This window comes from Moschus berezovskii, chromosome 5 (assembly GCF_049115385.1).
Source record: "Moschus berezovskii isolate FMDL1 chromosome 5, NW_MosBer_1.0, whole genome shotgun sequence".
NCBI lineage: Eukaryota > Metazoa > Chordata > Mammalia > Artiodactyla > Moschidae > Moschus > Moschus berezovskii.
This window is the reverse complement of record NC_142464.1, coordinates 93,301,087-93,324,322: the sequence shown is the minus strand read 5'-3', so window position 1 is coordinate 93,324,322 and position 23,236 is coordinate 93,301,087. Positions and strand designations below refer to the sequence as shown.

The 23,236-nt window shown below is 39.1% G+C and overlaps 1 protein-coding gene across 1 annotated transcript in view; it reads left to right on the top strand.

The window, feature by feature from the left end:
• The window catches only part of TMPRSS11A (transmembrane serine protease 11A), a 63,809-nt gene that overhangs the window by 28,160 nt on the left and 12,413 nt on the right, over window positions 1-23,236 (top strand). Inside the window, exons 4-6 of the mRNA XM_055434504.2 lie at window positions 13,116-13,183; window positions 15,125-15,285; window positions 22,546-22,717. Coding sequence (XP_055290479.2) covers window positions 13,116-13,183; window positions 15,125-15,285; window positions 22,546-22,717 — 401 coding nt within the window. The remainder of the gene's footprint in view (window positions 1-13,115; window positions 13,184-15,124; window positions 15,286-22,545; window positions 22,718-23,236) is intronic.

Sequence of the window (23,236 nt, the reverse complement as noted above, 5' to 3'; positions counted from 1 at the left end):
GCTCAAATTAATAAAAAATGGAATGGATAAGTGAAATGTCTACTACAAAAAACTGTTCCCATGTACAAAACATAAGAAAATCTTGCAAAGCAAGATTTTAATAATCTTATAAAACAGCTATAATAGAAAAATAGGCAAACAATAAGAACAGTTTTTTAAATGTATTTATTTTTAATTGGAGGACAATTGCTTTACAATGTTTTGTTGGTTTCTGCCATACATCAACATGAATCAGCCATAGGTATACACGTGTCCTCTCCCTCTTGAACCTCCCTCCCATTTCCCACCCCAACCCACCCCTCTATGTTGTCACAGAGAACCAGGCTTAGCTCCCTGCTCTTTAGCAACTTCCCATTAGCTATCTATTTTCCACATGGTAATGTATGTATTTCAATGCTACTCCTTCAATTCATCCTACCTTCTCCTTCCTCTGCTGTGTCCATAAGTCTATTCTTTATGTATGAGTCTCTATTCCTGCCCTGTGAATAGGTTTATCAGTGCCATTTTCTAGATGCCATATATATGTATTAATATATGATATTTATCTGTCTCTTTGTGAGTAACTTCACTCTGTATAACTAGCTGTAGGTTCATCCACCTTACTAGAACTGACTCAAATTCAAAGAACTGGCAGTTTTTAGAAATGGAAGTCTGAAAGGCTGACAAGTATATGGCAGTGATGTACAATTGAAATATGCAAGACCTAACAGAAGCAGAAGATATTAAGAAGAGGTGGCAAGAATACACAGAAGAACTGTACAAAAAAGATCTTCACGATGAAGATAATCACGATGGCGTAATCACTCACCTGGAGACAGACATCTTGGAATGTGAAGTCAAGTGGGCCTTAGAGAGCATCACTACGAACAAAGCTAGTGGAGGTGATGGAATTCCAGTTGAGCTATTTCAAATCTTGAAAGATGATGCTGTGAAAGTGCTGCACTCAATATGCCAGCAAATTTGGAAAACTCAGCAGTGGCCACAGGACTGGAAAATGTCCGTCTTCATTCCAATCCCAAAGAAAGGCAATGCCAAAGAATGCTCAAACTACCACACAATTGCACTCATCTCACACGCTAGTAATATCATGCTCAAAATTCTCCAAGCCAGGCTTCAGCAATATGTGAACCATGAACTCCCAGATGTTCAAGCAGGTTTTAGAAAAGGCAGAGGCACCAGAGATCAAATTGCCAACATCCGCTGGATCATGGAGAAAGCAAGAGCGTTCCAGAAAAACATCTATTTCTGCTTCATTGACTATGCCAAAGCCTTTGTGTGGATCACAATAAACTGTGGAACATTCTGAAAGAGATGGGAATCCCAGACCACCTGACCTGCCTCTTGAGAAACCTGTATGCAGGTCAGGAAGCAAGAGTTAGAACTGTACATGGAACAACAGACTGGTTCCAAATAGGAAAAGGAGTACGTCAAGGCTGTATATTGTCACCCTGCTTATTTAACTTATATGCAGAGTACATCATGAGGAACACTGGGCTGGAAGAAGCACAAGCTGGAATCAAGATTGCTGGGAGAAATATCAATAACCTCAGATATGCAGATGACACCACCCTTATGGCAGAAAGTGAAGAGGAACTCAAAAGCCTCTTGATGAAAGTGAAAGAGGAGAGTGAAAAGGTTGGCTTGAAGCTCAACATTCAGAAGACAAAGATCATGGCATCTGGTCCCATCACTTCATGGGAAATAGATGGGGAAACAGTGGAAACAGTGTCAGACTTTATTTTTCTGGGCTCCAAAATCACTGCAGATGCTGATTGCAGCCATGAAATTAAAAGACGCTTACTCCTTGGAAGGAAAGTTATGACCATCCTTGATAGTATATCAAAAAGCAGAGACGTTACTTTGCCAACCAAGGTCCATCTAGTCAAGGCTATGGTTTTTCCCGTGGTCATGTATGGATGTGAGAGTTGGACTGTGAAGAAAGCTGATCGCCGAAGAATTGAAGCTTTTGAACTGTGGTGCTGGAGAAGACTCTTGAGAGTCCCTTGGACTGCAAGGAGATCCAACCAGTCCATTCTAAAGGAGATCAATCCTGGGTGTTCACTGGAAGGACTGATGCTAAAGCTGAAACTGCAATACTTTGGCCACCTCATGCGACGAGTTGACTCACTGGAAAAGAGTCTGATGCTGGGAAAGGTTGGGGGTGGGAGATGAAGGGGACGACGGAGAATGAGATGGCTGGATGGCATCGCCGACTCTGTGGACATGAGTTTGGGTGGACTCCGGGAGTTGGTGATGGACAGGGAGGCCTGGCGTGCTGTGATTCATGGGGTCGCAGAGAGTTGGACACGACTGAGCGACTGAACTGAACTGAAGATATAACTGACATATAACGTTGTATAAGTTTAAGGTGTGGAATTTGATGATATGATACACTTATGTTGCAAAATGATTACCACTGTAACATCTCCATCATATCACATAATTATCATTTCCTTTTTGGGTGAGAACATTTAAGATCTATTCTCTCAGCAGCGCTCAGATATATAACACAATGTTGTTAAGTATAATCACTACAATGTACATGAGATCCCAGAGCATATTCGTTTTATAACCAGAAGCTTGTACTCTAATCAATCTTTCCCCATCCTCTAGCCTTGGTAACTACCATTCTGCTACCTGTTTCTTGAGTTCAACTTTTTAGATTCCACATGTAAGTAAGATAGTAAAGTATTTGTCTTTGTTTGACTTATTTCACATAGCATAATGTCCTTAAAATCCATCCATGTTGTCATAAATGGCAGAATTTCATTCTTTCTCGTGGCTGTAGAATGTACAGCTAACCTTTGAACAATGCAGGCTTGATTTGCAAGGGCCCACTTATATGCAGATTTTTTTTCATTAGCAAATTCAGTAGGATTACATGATTCAACCATAGTTGGTGGAATCCATAGATGCAGAGCCATGAGTAGAAAGAAAACATATATATGGGAACTGTGGATTATGGGGAATTCCAATTGCACAGAGCTTCAGCACCCCTAGCCCCAACATTTTTCAAGGGTCAACTATATCTTTAACCATTTATTTTTTCATGAACAGTTAGGCTGTTTCCATATCTTAGCTATTGTAAATAATGCTGTGAGGAACATGGGAGTGCAAATATCTTTTTGAGATCCTGTTTTAATTTCCTTTGAATGTATACCCAGAAGTCGATCCAACCAGTCCATCCTAAAGGAGATCAGTCCTGAGTGTTCATTGGAAGGACTGATGTTGAAGCTGAAACTCCAATACTTTGGCCACCTGATGCGAAGAGCTAACTCATTTGAAAAGACCCTGATGCTGGGAAAGATTGAAGGCAGGAGGAGAAGGGGACGACAGAGGATGAGATGGTTGGATGGCATCACTGATGGACATGAGTTTGGGTAAACTCCAGGAGTTGGTGATGGACAGGGAGGCCTGGCATGCTGTGGTCCATGGGGTCGCAGAGTCAGACATGACTGAGCGACTGAACTGAACTGAACTGAAGATTTCTGGCTCATATGATAGTTTATTTTTAATTTTTTGAGGAATGTCCATGCTTTTTCCCAGAGTGGCTATATCAATTTACATTCCCAAAAAGAATGTGCAAGGGTTCCTTTCACCAAAGTCTTGCAGTTTTAGTGTTGAGATCTTTCACCTCCTCAGTTAAATTTATCCCAAGTTATTTTATTGTTTTTGATGCTATTATGAATGAGACTGTTTTGTTTATTCTTCAGATATTCTGTTGTCAGTGTATAGAAACAAAACTGATTTCTATATGTGAATTCTATATGTTTGATTTCTCCATTGATATGTATGCAACTTTGTGGAATTCATTGAACAGTTCCAACAGCTTTTCAGTGGCATCTTTAAGATTTTCTATGTAAAATTATATTATCTGCAAATAAGGCAATTATACTTCTTCTTTTCTGGTTTTGATGCTTTTGTTATTTTTCTAGCCTGTTTCCTCTGGCTAGAATGCCTAGTACCACAGTGGATAGGAGTAGTGAGAATGGGCACCATTCTTGTCTAGCTCCTGATCATAAAGGGAAAGTTTTCAATCTTTTATGGTTGAGTTTGGTATAAGCTGTGCCTTTGTCATATATGGCCTTTATTTTTTTATGTTCCTTGTATACGTGATTTGTTTAGTGTTTTTATTTTAAAAGAACCTTGTATTTTATCAAATGCTTTATCTGCATCTACTGAGATGATCATATGATTTTCACCTTTTATCCTGTTGATGAGCTGTGTCACATTTATTGTTTTGCATATGTGGAACCAACGTTGCATCCCAAAGATTGTTGTTGTTAAGTCAATAAGTCATGTCCAACTCTTTGTGACCCCATGGACTACAGTATGCCAGGCTTCCCTATCTCTCACCATTTCCTGGAGCTCACCCAAGTTCATGTCCATTGAATCAATGATGCTATGCAACCATCTCATCCTCTGCCACCCTCTTCTCCTTTTGCTTTCAATCTTTCCCAGCATCAGGGTCTTTTCCAATGAATTGGTTGTTTGCTCCATGTAGCCAAAGTAATGGAGCTTCAGCTTCACCATCAGTCCTTCCAATGAGTATTCAGGGTTGTTTTCCCTTAGGATTGACTGTTTAATCAATTTTTCTAAGGAATAAGTCCCACTTAATTGTGGTGCATTATCCTCCCAATATGCTATTGAATTTTGTTTAATACATTGTTGAGAATTTTTGCACCAGGAATATTTGTAGTTTTCTTTTCTCATAGTATCCTTACTGGCTTTGATACCAAGGTAAGGCTGGCCACTCAATTTGAGTTTGGGGTTGTTCCTTCTTCTCTGATTTTTTGGGAGTTTGAGAATGAATGTCATCAATTCTTATTTAAATGATTGGTAAAATTCACCAGTGAAACCTTCAGGTCCTGGACTTTTCCTTTTGAGAAAAAGGCTTTTCCTTTTTTATTACCGCTTTATCTCCTTACTCATCATTGGTCTCAGATTTTTTGTTTCTTCAAGATTCAGTCTTCATTGTATTTTTTGAGGAATGTATCCATTTCTTCTAGATTACCCAAGTTGCTGGTGTATAACTATTCACAGTGGAAAATTCTTAAAGAGATGGGAATACCAGACCACCTGACCTGCCTCCTGAGAAATCTGTATGGAGGTCAAGAAGCAACAGTTAGAACTGGACATGGAACAACAGACTGGTTCCAAATAGGAAAAGGAGTACATCAAGGCTGTATATTGTCACCCTGCTTATTTAACTTGTATGCAGAGTACATCATGCAAAATGCCAGCCTGGATGAAGCACAAGCTGGAATCAAGATTGCTGGGAGAAATATCAATAACCTCAGATATGCAGATACTACCCTTATGGCAGAAAGTGAAGAACTACTAAAGAGCCTCTTGATGAAAGTGACAGAGGAGAGTGAAAAGTTGGCTTAAAACTCACCATTCAGAAAACTAAGATCATGGCATCTGGTCCCATAACTTCATGGCAAATAAATGGGGTAAAAATGGAAACAGTGAGAGACTTTATTTTTGGGGACTCCAAAATCACTGCAGATGGTGACTTCAGCCATGAAATTAAAAGACGCTTGCCCTTTGGAGGAAAAGCTATGACAAACCTAGATAGCATATTACAAAGCAGAGACATTACTTTGCCAACAAAGGTCCATCTAGTCAAACCTATGGCTTTTCCAGTAGTCATGAATGGATGTGTGAATTGGACTATAAAGAAAGCTGAGCACTGAAGAATTGATGCTTTTGAACTGTGGTATTGGAGAAGACTCTTGAGAGTCCCTTGGACTGCAAGGAGATCCAACCAGTCCATCCTAAAGGAAATCAGTCCTGAATATTCATGGGAAGGATTGATACTGAAGCTGAAACTCCAATACTTTGGCCACCTGATGCGAAGAACTGACTCATTGGAAAAGACTCTGACGCTGGGAAAGATTGAAGGCGGGAGGAGAAGTGGACGACAGAAGATGAGATGGTTGGATGGCATCACCAGCTCACTAGACATCAGTTTGAGTAAGCTCCAGGAGTTGGTGATGGACAAGGAAGCCTGGCGTTCTGCAGTCCATGTGGTCACAAAGAGTCAGACATGACTGAATGACTAAACTGAACTGTACTGAACTGTTCACAGTAGTCTTTATGATCCTTTGTATTTCTGTGTTATAACATCTACTCTTTCATTTCTGATTTTATTTGAGCCTTCTCTCCTTTAGATAGTCTCACTAAAATTTTTCAATTTTATCCTTTCAAAAACACAGCTTAGTTTTGCTGATCTTATCTATTCTTTTTATGATCTTTATTTTACTTATTTCTGTTCTGATTTTTGTTACTTCTTTCCTTCTGCTATACTTGGGATTAGTTTGTTCTTTTTCTAGTTCCTTGAGGGCTAAAGAGACCAAGAGACCAATAAGTCTCTATAATCCTGTGAGCACCACCAGTGCTCAAGTTGGCCATGTTCCATACAGGCTTAGGATAATCATTCACAGTTCTTAAATCTTGGATTTTGAAAAAGTCTGGACTTTATATAGACAGCTTAGCAACCTTAAAGAATTTCAATAAGGGCTATCAAGATTATCATCCTTATTTTTAAAGGGCAAAGAATATAGACTGCCTTTGGAGAGGAGTAATCATTAAACATTGCTTGTACACGTCAGGAATCAAATTACTGATAAAGTCAACTAGGAGAAAAAATTCCCCTCAAATAGTCATGGGCAGTTTTATTTTTTCTCTAGGAATATTGATCTCAATCTGGCTAAATCTCATTAAAAATGCTACTAAAAACTTCCTGGTAAATAAATGCAAGCAATATTGTCGTTTAGTTGCGAAGTCATGTCCAACTCTTTTGTGACCCCATGGACTGTAGCCCACCAGGCTCCTCTGTCCATGGAATTTTCCAGGCAAGAATACTGGAGTGGGTTGCCATTTCCTTCTCCAGAGGATCTTTCCAACCCAGGGAATGAACCCACAATTGAATCTACAGATTCACCTGTTTTGCAGGCAGATTCTTTACCACTGAGCCACCAGGTGTGATCCAAATGCAAGGTAAATGCAAGGCTTTCTAATCAATTCTCACTTTCTTTTATTAATTCATTCAAAAAACCATGCTACATTCCTACATATTGTAGAGTATGAAAAGACTGATTGTCCCCATCCATAAAGAGTTTGCAGTTTAGTAGAGGGCTTCCCTTGTGGCTCAGCTGGTAAAGAATTTGCTGGCAAGCAGGAGACTTGGGTTCAATCCCTGGATTGGGAAGGTCTCTTGGATAAGGCAAAGCCTACCCACTCCAGTATTCTGGTCTGGAGAATTCCGTGGACTGTATGGTCCATGAGGTAGAAAGAGTTGGACACGACTGAACGACTTTCACCTTCAGAGGAGATAATGTATTTGCATAAGCAACTATATTAGCAGTAAAAGATATAAGAGGGATAAGAACAATTAAGAGAGGAAAAGGAAAGATTACTTTGAGGTTTAAGGAATTAACCCAAAGCAGAAAAGGCAGAGGCACCAGAGATCAAATTGCCAACATCCGCTGGATCATGGAGAAAGCAAGAGAGTTACAGAAAAACATCTATTTCTGCTTCATTGACTATGCCAAAGCCTTTGACTGTGTGGATCACAATAAACTGTGGAACATTCTGAAAGAGATGGGAATACCAGACCACCTGACATGCCTCTTGAGAAACCTGTATGCAGGTCAGGTAGCAACAGTCAGAACTGTACATGGAACAACAGACTGGTTCCAAATAGGAAAAGGAGTACGTCAAGGCTGTATATTGTCACCTTGCTTATTTAACTTATGTGCAGAGTACATCATGAGGAATGCTGGGCTGGAAGAAGCACAAGCTGGAATCAAGATTGCTGGGAGAAATATCAATAACATCAGATATGCAGATGACACTACCCTTATGGCAGAAAGTGAAGAGGAACTCAAAAGCCTCTTGATGAAAGTGAAAGAGGAGAGTGAAAATGTTGGCTTGAAGCTCAACATTCAGAAAACAAAGATCATGGCATCTGGTCGCATCACTTCATGGGAAATAGATGGAAAAACAGTGGAAACAGTGTCAGACTTTATTTATTTGGGCTCCAAAATCACTGCAGATGCTGATTGCAGCCATGAAATTAAAAGACGCTTACTCCTTGGAAGGAAAGTTATGACCAACCTTGATAGTATATTAAAAAGCAGAGACATTACTTTGCCAACAAAGGTCCGTCTAGTCAAGGCTATGGTTTTTCCCATGGTCATGTATGGATGTGAGAGTTGGACTGTGAAGAAAGCTGATCGCCAAAGAACTGATGCTTTTGAACTGTGATGTTGGAGAAGACTCTTGAGAGTCCCTTGGACTGCAAGGAGATCCAACCAGTCCATTCTAAAGGAGATCAGTCCTGGGTGTTCATTGGAAGGACTGATGCTAAAGCTGAAACTGCAATACTTTGGCCACCTCATGCGACGAGTTGACTCACTGGAAAAGAGTCTGATGCTGGGAAAGGTTGGGGGCAGGAGGAGAAGGAGACGACAGAGAATGAGATGGCTGGATGGCATCACCGACTCTGTGCACATGAGTTTGAGTGAACTCCGGGAGTTGGTGATTGACAGGGAGGCCTGGCGTGCTGTGATTCATGGGGTCGCGGAGAGTCGGACACAACTGAGCGACTGAACTAAACTGAACTGAGGTCTTATCTGAAATAGACCTTGAAGGAGATTCAGAAAAGCAGAGCTATCAGGATGAGAGAGGGAGCCACAGACCAAAGGAATAGTCTTAGAAAGACAAGCATGCAGGGAAACTAGAGCCATGCCTGAGAACAGTGCTCCCAAGCATGAAAGATAATGGTGGTGCTGATGGGTGGCAGGGGGGATCAGTGGCAGATGGTAAAAGCATCTAAAATGAAAGACAGGCTACATGTGTGAACAAAGTTAGATGGGAATGAGAGTTCAATGGCTGGGTGTGTCTGTTTGTTTGAGTTGAAAGCCTCTCCCTAACTCTATCATTAAATACACAACTAACCTTCAATTGCCCTCTTATAACTTAATCTCAGTTCAACTTCCAGTATTTCAAAATCATCATACATAAAGAGGTACTACCCTGAAAAAGGGTCTTTTGTTCAATGTTAGGAGAAATAATAAATTTATAATAATTTATTTATTTATTATTACATAAATAATAAATTTATAACAATAAATTTATGATAAATTTATTGAAACTTCTGAGAATTCAGAATTAGAACGCCAAAGTGTTGGCAGATTATTTGATGAAAGAGGCCTTAATCTGCCAGAGAAACATTTTTAGGGGGTCTCTAATGGCAACTGCAAGGAGATCCAACCAGTCCATTCTAGAGGAGATCGATCCTGGGTGTTCATTGGAAGGACTGATGCTAAAACTGAAACTCCAATACTTTGGCCACCTCATGCGACGAGTTAACTCACTGGAAAAGACTCTGATGCTGGGAGGGATTGTGGGTGGGAGGAGACGGGGACGACAGAGAATGAGATGGCTGGATGGCATCACCGACTCGATGGACATGAGTTTGAGTGAACTCTGGGAGTTGGTGATGGACAGGGAGGCCTGGCCTACTGTGATTCATGGGGTCACAAGGAGTCAGACACAACTGAGCGACTGAACTGAACTGAACTGAACTGAATGGCAACTCACTCCAGTATTTTTGCCTAGAGAATCCCTTGGACAGAGGAGCCTGATGGGCTGTCGTCTATGGGTTGCACAGAGCTGGACACGACTGAAGCGACTTAGCAGCAGCAGAAAGCAGGTTCATAGATAAACTCTATTCAGCAATAAAGTTTACATTCATGTTTTCTCTGATTTCCCCTGTTTTAAATTTCTTTGGCGTAGGAACTTCTTAGCCAGTCTCTGTGTCCCAGTATTTCTCACACTGTTTTCCTGGCTACATGGATCACCTTAAGATTTTGGGCTTCGCACCAGACCAGGTTATATGGATCATGTAAGATTCTAGGCTTCACCCCAGACCCAAGCAATGAGACTACAGGGACAGATCCTGGAATTTGAACTATGGAGAAGAAACTTCTATATTTCTGTGATTACAAAAGTTACTTCTTAGATTACAAAAGTTAATTCTAGATTCTTCCTGTGTTATTCTTTTATCGCTTGCCTTCCCAGACACCTGAACTATTCAAAAATGGAATGTATGCTGGGGCTCAACATTCTTCTCAGCAGGCACTTTGCCAGATGAATGATGTCATCTGGAGTCAAAAATTTAATCCAATACTTTTACCAACAAGTCACAAACAGCCAAGGGATCTACTGTGGGTAGAATTTGAGAGGATAACTACAAACCAGACTTCTTTAAATGCCTAAAGAAATTTACTTTTATTCCTTTTAATATTGGTCACTTTTCTCCCCTTTGTTTTTGGTTAGCCTTTTCTTTTCTTTTGTATTTCCCCCAGATACTGAGTAACAGGACTGGCTCTGACTATCACTCTTACAAAAGCATATCTTACCAAACAATTTCATTTCTAATATACGAGCCCCATATTTCTTCAGCCCATTTAAACTTTTTTTATTTAAAGTCAAATAAGTTTATATTCTGGATAGAAGCAATTTCTCTGTTTTCTAAATACTGCCTTGGATGGAAAGTGTAAAAAATATATTACCAAATATATCTTTACAAGTTTTACACTTTAACTCAATCAACTATTTATGCTATAACTTATTGTCATATGTTCTTTGATAGAAATTGAAGTAAAATGTACGTTATATGTAACAAGGAGGTTGTGTGATTGATAAGAGATGAATGTAAAGACAGAAACCTACATTTAAATCCCAGTTTATTAATCCACATGATGCTAGGGAAATTCACACAATGTCTCCAAGTGTTAGATATGTCTTCAAATGAAATAAGAATCAAAACAATTCTTATTTCATAGTTATTATAAGGAGTAAGGGAGATCAAATATATTTTGTTTCCTAATTAAGCTTTTTATGAGTGCCTGGTAGTGCTAAGAAAGTCATAACTTGTTCCTTGATCTCTGAAACAGTCTTCTTTTTATTTTCATTAAGAGTTAAACTTTTCCTGTCTCCTCCTTAAGGATTTAGGACATAGTTTTTTCACATTCAGCTCATCAATCAAATATGAAAAGCAGTGCCTGGATTCAGAAGACACTGGTCACTAGGGGATACTGCAAGCCAAAATCTACATGTGATAAGTCACAGCATCATGGTGCTTTCCTGCTGTTGTTCAGTGGCTAAGTAGTGTCCTACTGTTTGCAACTGTATGGACTATAGCGCGCCAGGCTCCTCTGTCCTCCACCAACCCCCAGGGTTTGCTGAAATTTATGTCCACTGAGTCAGTGATAGATCTAACCACCTCATCCTCTGTCACCCTTTTCTTTTGCCTTCAATCTATCCCAGCATCAGGGTCTTTTCCAGTGACTCGGCACTGCATATCAAGTAGTCAAAGTATTGGAGCTTCAGTTTCATCATTAGTCCTTCCAATGAATATTCAAGGTTGACTTCCTTTAGGATTGTCTGGTTTGATCTCTGCAGTCCAAGGGACACTCAAAAGTCTCCTGCAGCACCACCATTCGAAAGCATCAGTTCTTTGGTGCTGAACTTTCGTATCAACCAACTCTCACATCTGTTCGTGATACTAGAAAAACAATAGGTTTCACTGTATGGACCTTTGTCAGCAAAGTGATGTCACTGCTTTTTAATACATTGTCTGCGTTTGTCAAGGCGTATCTTCCAAGGAGCAAACATCTTTTAATTTCATGGCTGCAGTCACAGTCTGCAGTGATTTTGGAGCCCAAGAAAATAAAATCTGTCACTACTTCCACTTTTTTCCCTTCTATTTGCTATGAAAGTGATGGAACTGGATGCAATGATCTTAGTTTTTTGGATGTTGAGTTTTAAGGGATCTTTTTCACTCTTCTCTTTCACTCTCATCAAGAGAGTCTTTAGTTCCTCTTCATTTTCTGCCATTAGAGTGGGGTCACCTGCATATCTGAAAGTGAAAGTGAAGTCGCAGAGCCCTGTCTGACTCTTTGCGACCCCATGGACTGTAGCCTACCAGGCTCCTCCATCCATGGGATTTTCCAGACAAGAATACTGGAGTAGGTTGCCATTTCCTTCTCCAAGGTTGCTGATATTTCTCCCAACAATCTTGAATCAAGCTTTTGATTCATCTAGCCTGGCAGTTTTCATAATGTACTCTGCATATAAGTTAGATAATCAGGGTGACAATATTCAGCCTTGACATACTCCTTTCCCAATTTTGAACCAGTCAGTTCTTCCATGTCCAGTTCTAATATGATGGCTGAGCAGGTGATTAAAATTCTGCTCAAACAGACCCAAAACAGTAGTTTACCTTCTACTTCCCTGTTGACATAAACTGAATAACACAACTTTGCCCTAAACCTGCAAGACCACCTTACTCTTTCTTCCTCCCTTGCCCACTCTAGGGCTCACAGTCAACAAAATTAAAAAATTGTTGGCTCTTTCCTAAATCTTTAATACTTCTTCCCTGTACTCACATCCAAGGACCTGCAAAGAAATCTGAGACCTGCAATGCCAGGATGGGGGTTAACCTGATCCACTGACAGACTACTACCAAAATATACCCACCATTTTATACGTGTTTAATCTTTACAATCCTATGAATAGCATAGCATATCTTTGTTTTAGATGTTAAGATACTGAGGCTCAAATTGGCTCAGTAACTTTTCCACAGTCACCCAGTTCATGAGTAGCAGAATAGGTTGGCTTCAAACCCAGTACTAAGCCAGGGTTCTCTCCACCACCTCTCAAGGACTCCCTCTATATCCCATCTCTGCTCTGAATCTTTCTGCTTCACTTTCTATGGAGTTTTAGGAACATGATGTCTGCCCCAAATACCTGCATCAGCATATTAGAGTCACCTGGGAGATTTTTACAACTACAAATGCCTAGGTTTCTTCAGAGTCATTTATAACCAAAACTCTGGCAGAGGCACTCCAGCGTCTTTAAGTGTTTTTTTTTTTTTTCTGCTAATGATTCTGTTGCACTGTTAAATTTGAGAACCACTGGTTTAAATAATGATATTACTCATGTTCAATATTTTTATATTGCTTTAACATTTAATCAGTGGTGTATTCTTACTATAAAATACCTTATTAACACATAGTTTCTCTTTATTGTAATAACAGGTGGATGAGACATTTATAGATTCGGCCTTGAACAAGCATTATATCAAGAACCAAGTAGTGAAACTGACGTATGTATGCTTGGGCAAAGGTGACTTCACAGTCTAGAGTGACAAAAGCACAGGAGACAGGAACCTTTATACACTGTTGCCTCTACGAGACTGGCTTTTGGCCAGGATTTCTTATTAATATGATTGCAACAACAGTCTCAAGATATAGAGGTGACCATCATTTTGTAAATGCAAAAACTGAGACTTTGGGAGGTTAAGTGAAATGTTCAAAATTCCCCAAGTGACAGAACAGGATTCAAATCCCATCAAGTGATGGTAAGGCCTGAGACTACCAGAAACCAGGGCCTTGAGAAAACCCAGCAGCATGTCACTGCATGCACCAAATTGTATTCTTTCAATATATATGTCATTTCAAAAATATTAAGGAGCCAAAGTTGACTACAGAATGGGGTCACAAGTCTTTCCTGTATTGAACCCCTAGGGACAGGAGGCATGCCCAAACACAAAGAAATAAATTTGAAATAAATGTTGATATAAATTTCCATTTGTGGTGGTGGAGGAGGAGACTCATAGGCTGAGAAATTGCTCAGAGGTTTCAGCTGTCTTATTTGGAAAGTTCATAGCAGAACATGTATGTAGCATGTATATAACCTATGGGCCTGTGTGACTCATCTTCTAAAAAAATGAGAATATTCAGATGGATATATTTGAAGGAAATAATAATCAGTTTTCTTACCAATAGGCTAATGCCCTATTGGCAGAATGACTCCAAGTTTCTTACACCTTTACCGAGTAACTAGTGACCTCCAGAAGGATTTTACAATATAAATTCGATGTATTTTGTAATATCTAGGAGAGGAAAAGCATGTTTTTGCTGAAACTTTCTAGATTTCATGCCCTCCATTTTCAAATTCTGACTTGCCATAACATCCTATCAAAATTTTCGTAGCCTTATGCACTCCTTTGAATGTGTAGTCATTATCATTTTGTAAATTTTTGTGTGGGTGCATTCCACCTGGTAAACAATGTTTTCCCTCTGATTTAAGAAGAGGGAATATTTGCCAATTTGACATAAAATTCTGATTATTTATATCTTCACATTCCAGAGCCTAAATGAACCACAGTATATAAAATCCCTTCAAATTGATACCATTTCCTCTTTTTTAAAGTCAAGGGATTCAGGAAAATAGGGCTTTCATGCTTTTTATAGCTTTGATCTTTTGAAGTGTAAAAATAAGAGATGTGGCAGATCAACATATAGGTTTCCATTTTTTAAAAGACCTTCAACTGTTTGATTTTCATACTTTAAGTGTATATGAAAATTCAGCCCTTCAAGTGAAGGGGCTTAGATGTGTTTGTATGAAAAAAGTTCAAGGAATTGGATATACTTAATTTGGAGAATACTCAGAGACCAAGAATATCAGTCTTCAAATATTATACATGGAAGAGAGAATTGATATTTTTTGTTTATCCCAACTGGTAGACATAATCCTATGGAATGGAACTTTAGGAAGATATGTTCAACTCCAAGTGAAGAATTTTATTAAAATGAAAGCTGACCAAAGAGAAATAGCCTCTTTAGGGAAGTAAATTACTCATTATTTTAATTACTTGCTGGGGTGAGATGACCACTTATCATGTAGGCTGTAGAGCTGATGAAGTTATCACATGAGTGATAGACCAAAGACACCACTGAAGTTTTTTCCAATCTTCAGGGTTTATGATTTTGCTGATAACATTTTAGTGTCTGAGTCTTATACAAATGCTATAACAAGCCTTCAAATTAATGGGAAAATTCACTTAAAGCAAAAAGAGAACATGAAGAGGGAATACATGAAACAATTTTGAGTCAGAGTGACATAAATGAACAGCAATGTGAGATAATCAGCTGCTGACACTTTCAATTGAGGCATAATTCAAGGGAATAAAATATTAAAAAATGAGTGTAGGATAACACTGGATGTATTCTTTGAACAAGTACCTTTCTATTCTGTGTCATAGTCCAGAGGAAGATGGGACGTTCGTAGATGTCATTATGGTGTTCCAGTTCCCCTCTGCTGAGTCAAGTGCAGTGAGAAATAGGAAAATCCGCAGCATCTTAGATGAGAAGATAAAGAACACCAGAGCCTTTTCAATAAACACCTCATCAGTTGAAGTTAATGGTAAGTAGGTACCTTTCTATGTGATGTGAAGTTCTCTACTAAGTCCATTTTACATCTAATCATAAATTTATTTACTATTATTTCCATTCCAAATAATAGCTAGAACTATAATGGAAAAAAAATTCAAGTTAAAAAAGTGACTTTTAAAGGTTTTATTGTTCTCTGATAAAAGCATATCTGAAATTAGTCAAGTGGCTTTTCCTGTAGTAATTGACTGGCACTCATCCTGAAATAAAAGCAAACCTTTACCATTAACAGAGTTCATCTGACCCAGCCACTCCCTCCATGACTAAGCAAGTGAAAACACCAAGTGTTGAGCAATGGCTGTTTATCTGTTTCAGAAACATAAACCCAGTTGCTGCCCTTTAAAAATAGGAATAGTTTCTGTGAATAGTGAAATTGTGAAGTTTGTGTTAAGTTTTTTCCTGTGGGCATGTGGGAAAATGGTAAATTAACTTTGGAACCACTAAAGCCATCTTACAAGTAATGATTTAAAAAATCACAAAACTAGAAATCATAGGAACCATTATATCATCACTGCTTCTTTAAAAGAAATAACTTTTATCGAGGCCCTTCTCTATGCCCTTTACATGCAGCATTTAACTTCTTTATTTTTATGAATTAGGCAAATTCATCTTTAGAGATGTGAAAGAGGGGCTTTAGACCTTCTATCTATAGTGAAAGGACTCTGGTAACTAAAAAGGGCAAAGATTTAGTTAAGGACTCCACTAATTAAAAGGGGCAGAGATTCAAGTCTATTGATAGATTGCTAATTTCTTGAGAGGTTTTATGGGGGGAAAAAACTGTTCTTTGGTCAAACACCTTTTAGAAATGCAGTCTACAATATTGACCTCTTAGAAATTAACCCTTTACATTCAGTTCAGTTCAGTCGCTCAGTCGTGTCCGACTCTTTGCGACACCATGAATCACAGCATGCCAGGCCTCCCTGTCCATCACCAACTCCCAGAGTTCACGCAAACTCATGTTCATCAAGCTGGTGATGCCATCCAGCCATCTCATTCTCTGTTGTCCCCTTCTCCTCCCGCCCCCAATCCCTCCCAGCACCAGAGTCTTTTCCAGTGAGTCAACTCTTCACATGAGGTGGCCAAAGTATTACAGTTTCAGCTTTAGCATCAGTCCTTCCAATGAACACCCAGGATCCATCTCCTTTAGAATGGACTGGTTGGATCTCCTTGCAGTCCAAGGGACTCTCAAGAGTCTTCTCCAACACCACAGTTCAAAAGCATCAATTCTTCGGCAATCAGCTTTCTTCACAGTCCAACTCTCACATCCATACATGACCCCTTACATTAGCATACCAAAAACTCTCAGGAGTCCACCCAGACAGAAATCTGTTTGAAAGTGAAAGTCACTCAGTCATGTCCGACTCTTTGTGACCCCGTGGACTGTAATCTGCCATGCTCCTCTGTCCATGGAATTCTCCAGGTCAGTATACTGGAGTGGGTTCCTGTTTCCTTCTTCAGGGGACCTTCCCAACCTAAGGATTGAACCCAGCTGTCCTGCATCACAGATGGATTCAAGCCACTAGTGAAACCTGAAAACCTGTTTACCCCTGTTCATTACGTTGCTTCCACAAGCATTTATTCCTGAAAAACAAGTACAGATTTCCCCTACACATTCCAGTGGACACCAGACTTAAGAGTCACAGAAGAGAATCAGAGTAAGTGTGATTCATATCAGACATGAAACAGAAAGCCCTGCCCTTTCAAGGGTCTGGCTGACTCTTTAGGAGGAAACCTGACCAGGAAATAAAATCTGTGGGAATGGGATGGGCAGGGGTTTGCTGATGAGACAAAGAGTCAGTTAGTCAGGAAATGAACCTGGGAACCTCTCCCAACCCAGGAGGGAAGAACCTCTCAAGGGCTTAATCCGCCTTCTTTGTTTTCTCCTTTCTGGAGAAACAAATGAATTGAGGTTGTGAAAGAGTGGAAGTTCTGTTAAGTTACAAGATGTGTTCTACATAATTTTAAATAACCAGTTAATTTGCAAGGAACTGAAAAGCCTGAGCTATCTGAAACCAGAAATGAAGCACGAAGTGGTCATCGGGTACCTGGGCTTTTTGTTTCTTACAGGTTCAGCTTGTGACCTGTAGTCTGTTTTAATGACTATAGTAGATTAAAGGGCAGGACATGCTGATGAAGAACCTGATTTGAGAGTTACCTGATTCTAACTCCACTGAGTCACTACAGGACTACCCAAGTTCTGTAAAGGATTTGTATTTACAAAGTCCACCAGAGGACTACCATGCCTTTTCCTCCATTTTCTCATCTATAATCTTGCAATTATAATATTTGTTCTTCCTGAAGTCACAGAAATATCAAGAATATATACAAGAAAACAGAAAATATAATATTTAACATATCAGTTCAGTTCAGTTCAGTCGCTCAGTCGTGCCCGACTCTTTGCGACCCCATGAATCACAGCACGCCAGGACTCCCTGTCCATCACCAACTCCCGGAGTTCACTCAAACTCATGTCCATCGAGTCGGTGATGCCATCTCATTCTCTGTCGTCCCCTTCTCCTCCCGCCCCCAATCCTTCCTAGCATCAGAGTCTTTTCCAGTGAGTCAACTCTTCGCATGAGGTGGCCAAAGTATTGGAGTTTCAGCTTTAGTATCAGTCCTTCCAATGAACACCCAGGATTGATCTCCTTTAGAATGGACTGGTTGGATCTCCTTGCAGCCCAAGGGACTCTCAAGAGTCGTCTCCAGCACCACAGTTCAAAAGCATCAATTCTTCGGCACTCAGCTTTCTTCACAGATATAGACTATTAGAAAGCTGGAAAATTGTGCATATGCTTTGGAAACCTGAAAACATTAATGCAAATAATTGGTGGTAGAAAAAACTAGAAATCTGAAGGTTTCCAAATTTCCAAATGTGAAAAGAGCAGTGTTTACTAGCACTTAGGAGAGGCTCACTTGGTAGAAAACTGATTAGAATCCTCCAGCAATACTTAATTTGGGGGATTTCAAAGAATGGAAAATTGCAGAAATTCTAGACAAAGTCTAGAAATAACCTTGCAGCCCTAGATTTATCCCTAATCTGGCAAGAATCTGTGTTTTGGTTTGACAAATAACTGTGCAGTATGCACCCTTCCTGTGATGTGATGTCAGAACAAAATTAATATCGACTCCTTTGAACTGCAAATGCCATGGCTGTGAAAGGGCAGCTCATCACCCATGGGCTGATATGGGCCCCAGTCCTTATCGTGTTACTTGTAGTGTGTACAGCCCTGAATACAATTACTCTCAACTCAGAAGTGTGTTAGAGGGTCACATTCAAAACTAAGGTGTTAGTGTTTGTTTTCACTCCTAAACATAGAAAATAAAACCATTTTGTCAAAATTGGTAATTTGCAATAGTCAGTCACTTATATATGGGCAGTTTACCTCCAGGTATAATCATTCTGTCTAAAATTCTTTCCTCAAAAATCCAATGAAACTCCCAACTATTAAATGTACCCTGGTCTCATTCCTAGAAAGGGCTGAGTTGCATCTTGCTCAAAATAAGCAGAAGAAGCTCATGTGGACATGAGTTTGAGTGAACTCCGGGAGTTGGTGATGGACAGGGAGGCCTGGCGTGCTGTGATTCATGGGGTCGCGGAGAGTCGGACACGACTAAGTGACTGAACTGAACTGAACTGAATGCATTACTAACATGGGGCATATTCAAATACCTCATTTTATTTCACTTCACTTTACTGCACTTCACATATGTGTTTTTGTTTTTTTTTACAAACTGAGATTTGTGGCAATCCTGGGTTGTCAGATGATAGTTAGCATGCTTTAGCAGTAAAGTACTTTTTAATTAAGGTATGTATAATGCTTTTTAAGACATAATGCACACTTAATGGACTACAGAATAGTGTAAACATAAACTTTTAAATGTATTGAGAAACAAAAAAAATTTTGACTTGCCTTATGGTGATATTTGCCCATTGCAATGGTCTCAAACCGAACATACAATATCTCCAAAGTATGCCTACAGTTTTAAAAAATAAAACAAGAAATTTACTACCTTAAAACTACATTTGACCAAAAGTTGAGCTTCTTCTATAAATAAAGACTGAGGATCTGTACTGAGCAACTGATTCTTCACTATATAATGATTTAGGCATGCCTTTTATGAGTTTATTGGATATTCTCAAGAGTTCCCACTTTGTATAGTTCATCATCATTAGTTTCCCAGGTAAATTTATAGAAAGTAAGTGGAAAGAAACATTCTTATTGTGCATAATGGGAAGTTAAATGTAGAGAATATGAGTCTGAGACATGTAGCACAGGTAGAAATAAGTAAAACCATCCATCCTCATTCTACCTATTAAGCACTTTTATTTTGAAAACCATCCCATTTTCATGCAACCATTCATCAACTTAATTTTAAATGTTTGTATTTCCTTTATCAGGTTACCTACTTTGTTGGAAATGATAGAATTTTATCTTAGATTCTGTCCAATAATTAGCCTCTACCAGTATCCAGCAGGTGTTTGATAATAATATATAGTAGTTTATTCCTCGGGGTGGGGGGAACATTTTGATAATTTAAGAACTGTGTTTTAGAAGTATTTAAAATATACTTTATGTGGTAGTTTTCAAAGTGTTTTTTTTTTCATCCTTAAACCCTTGCACCAAAGAAAAGCTTACGTGAAACCTTAAACAGAAGAGATAAAAGCAGACTTGTTCTAGTTGAGGCTGAGTTGGAACCTAAAGACTCCATTAGTTGTTCCCTTTCCCCACTTTCTCTATATTCTTAAGTAAAATCCAAAGATTTATCCTAAGCCACTGGAAAGCCACTGTTCTGTATTACTACATACGATTCGTGAGTTTTGATTCTCCATATTTGAGCCTTAATCACTCACTGCTTATTGCCTATATGTGCAGTGCTTAGTCACTCAGTCATGTCCAACTCTTTGCGACCCCATGGACTGTAGCCCACCAGGCTCCTCTGTCCATGGGGATTCTCCAGGCAAGAATACTGGAGTGGGTTGCCATGCCCTCCTCCAGGGGATCTTCCCAACCCAGGGATTGAACCCAGATCTCCCACAGTGCAGGAGAATTCTTTACCATCTGAGCCACCCGGGAAGCCTAGAGGTTGCCTATAAATCTCTACAAAAAACGTACATATATCCTGTTACATCAGCTGTTTTCCTGACTCATCCATATGCTCAAATTTCTGGACTCCATATATGATGAGTATTCTCTGATAATTTCTGGTCATTGAGACCAACTAGGAGAATATCAAATTATCATTCTTTGTTCTATCTTGTTTTTCAGCAATGAGCTCATCAACAGGGAAGCTAACTGTCCAAGCATGTAAGTCTAGTTAGCTTATAAACACAAGTTCCATTTCCATCTCAGAAAGGATAATATCTTCAAATATTAGCTCATAATTTCCCACTCATGTTCCACATTTTCTTTTGGAGAGAATAACAATTGTGTAAAAAATGAAAATACTTTTTTATTCTAACTCTAAAACCAACCTTTTTTGTCATCTTCAAGAAAAATATTTTACATGGTGGAAATCTAGGAGCAATTTGAAGAAATTTTATATTTCTGATTTGGAATAAATGGACTTGCCTTGATAATTTTTAAATGCTACTAATTATGCTTTCTACTGAGAAGTAAAATAATGAGAAAGTGATAATGGAAGAGATAGGCCCCTTTACTTGTGATTGTCTATACAATTTACTGATCATACTCGTCTTCATGGTTGACAGCAGCTCCACTCACTCACTTCATATCATAACTTGCTTCATATCATAACTTGCTTCATATCACTGTGGCCTAAATTTTGAAAGAATTTTTTTAAATTGGTGATGACTTTGAGCAAAGGTGTTCATTCATTTTCATCTGTCTTGCAAATACATTTTTATTCATTCATTCAATAAATATCCTTTTAAAATCTACCAAATGTCAGAAAGTGAATACAAGTATCACTAAGACATGATTCCTCCTCTAAAATTAGGGGTTTGAATTTAGAGGAAGACATAAATCAATCAGGAAATGTTAAAGCAGTGTGATAAATGCTATGACAGATATAGTGCAGTGAAAGTCAATCACAGAATCAGCTAACCTGACTTGGTCTTGTGGGGTCTGAAAGTGATCCTTGAGAGAGGAGAAAGGAAGAACCACAAATCAAGTGACAAGTGGGATGGATGCCCTGGGCAGGGAGAATAGTATGTAAAAATGTCTCTAGAAAAGCATGAATATGATCACTTCTTGCAATTGAAAAATGTCAGTGTGGCTGTAATATAGGATTGGGGGTTGGGGACATGAGAAAGGGGTGTGATTAATAGTCATCAAGGTAAAATCATGCTAAAACATTTCAACTTTATCTGGAGGGCAATGAAAAGTCACTAAAGGGTTTTAGACACATCAGAAAGGCCACTCAGGTTTCAGGGTGGAGAATGGATTGGAGGAGCAACACTGGAGGCAAGGAGATGATCAGGGAAGCTGTTGCAGTCCTCCAGGTAAGAAAAACAGTGTCTAAACTAGAGATGGAAGTGATGGGAATTTCTAAATGACTGGCCACAGTAGGAGTGTCATCAGTACCAGTAAAGTGAATTTCCTCTTTGATACCTAATTTTTTGGAATAAAAATTGAAACTACCATATTTTCTTTATTAGCAGCATGCTTTAAACAGGCTTTATTCTTAGCAGGAATCCTAAGCAGCAAACTAATCTCTGATCTGACACATACAATAGAGTACTTATTTATCCCCACCTATAGTGAATGTAATATTTATGTGGAAACATAGAATCCTCCATCCTAAAGAGTAAGAGACTGATCATGATGCATTAACCATGCCCCTTTAGGAACTAGTCACTCAGGAAAATGTATGAGAGAAGGAGTTCCAAGGAATTGGCAATTACATCTCTGGTCAGTTCTTCCGGTGAGGACTTTTATGTCAAAATAACATGGTGGGATCACCTAAAACTAGGAAACAATAATCTTAGTAGGAGCTCCCAGAACATCTGGATAATTGACACTGCAAGTCCTCAAGACATACACTTTGTGGTGTGTCAATACTTCTCAGACTTGCATAGCTTCAGTGGGCAATGTATATCCATTGTACAAATAGAGGGACTGAGCAAAACATCAATGAGGAGAAGGTGGATATTCATATTGTACATGTTTATATAATGACAGATGCAAACACTGCACTGCAGCACTCTACTAATTTCTCTGTATCAAGAGTTATAGAGACATTTCTTACAATGTAATGATCGCATCTCTTTCAGGTTGTGGTAAACGAGTTGTTCCATTAGTAAGCAACAGAATAATGTCCGGAGAGATTGCGGGCAAGGCTGCCTGGCCTTGGCAAGCTTCTCTTCAGCATAATAATGTACATCAGTGTGGGGCCACCTTGATTAGTAATACTTGGCTTGTTACTGCAGCGCACTGCTTTAAGAAGTAAGTGGTTGATCTTAACTTACTACTGCTACCTAAAAAACCGTCTGAGTTTTATTGTCTTCTGCGCAATAATCAACGTCCCCAAGTATTGCTGAGGTAAAATAAGAAAAGCATCTTTCACGTCTTTTTCTAAAGTATAGTGTGGTACTTGAACTTATTTGGAAAATTTGTAGGGGTGGTAACCACTATCCTAGTATATGCTAATCAGGTCCTTAGGGTTTTAAACAAAGAAATTATGGCTAGAGAAGGTTTGGATATAACACTGGTGGTGAAAATGTAAATTGGTGCAGCCAGTATGAAAAACACTATGGAAGTTCCTTAAAGAGACATAGGCATTTAGAACAGTCTTTGGGACTCTGTGGGAGAGGGTGAAGGTGGAATGATTGGGGAGAATGGAATTGTAGCATGTATATTATCATAAGTGACCAGTCCAGGTTCGACGCATAAATTTTCCTCTGTTCATTTCTTTGCATTTGTGCTTTTTTAATAAAAATACTTTTAACTGTAAAAAAAAAAAAA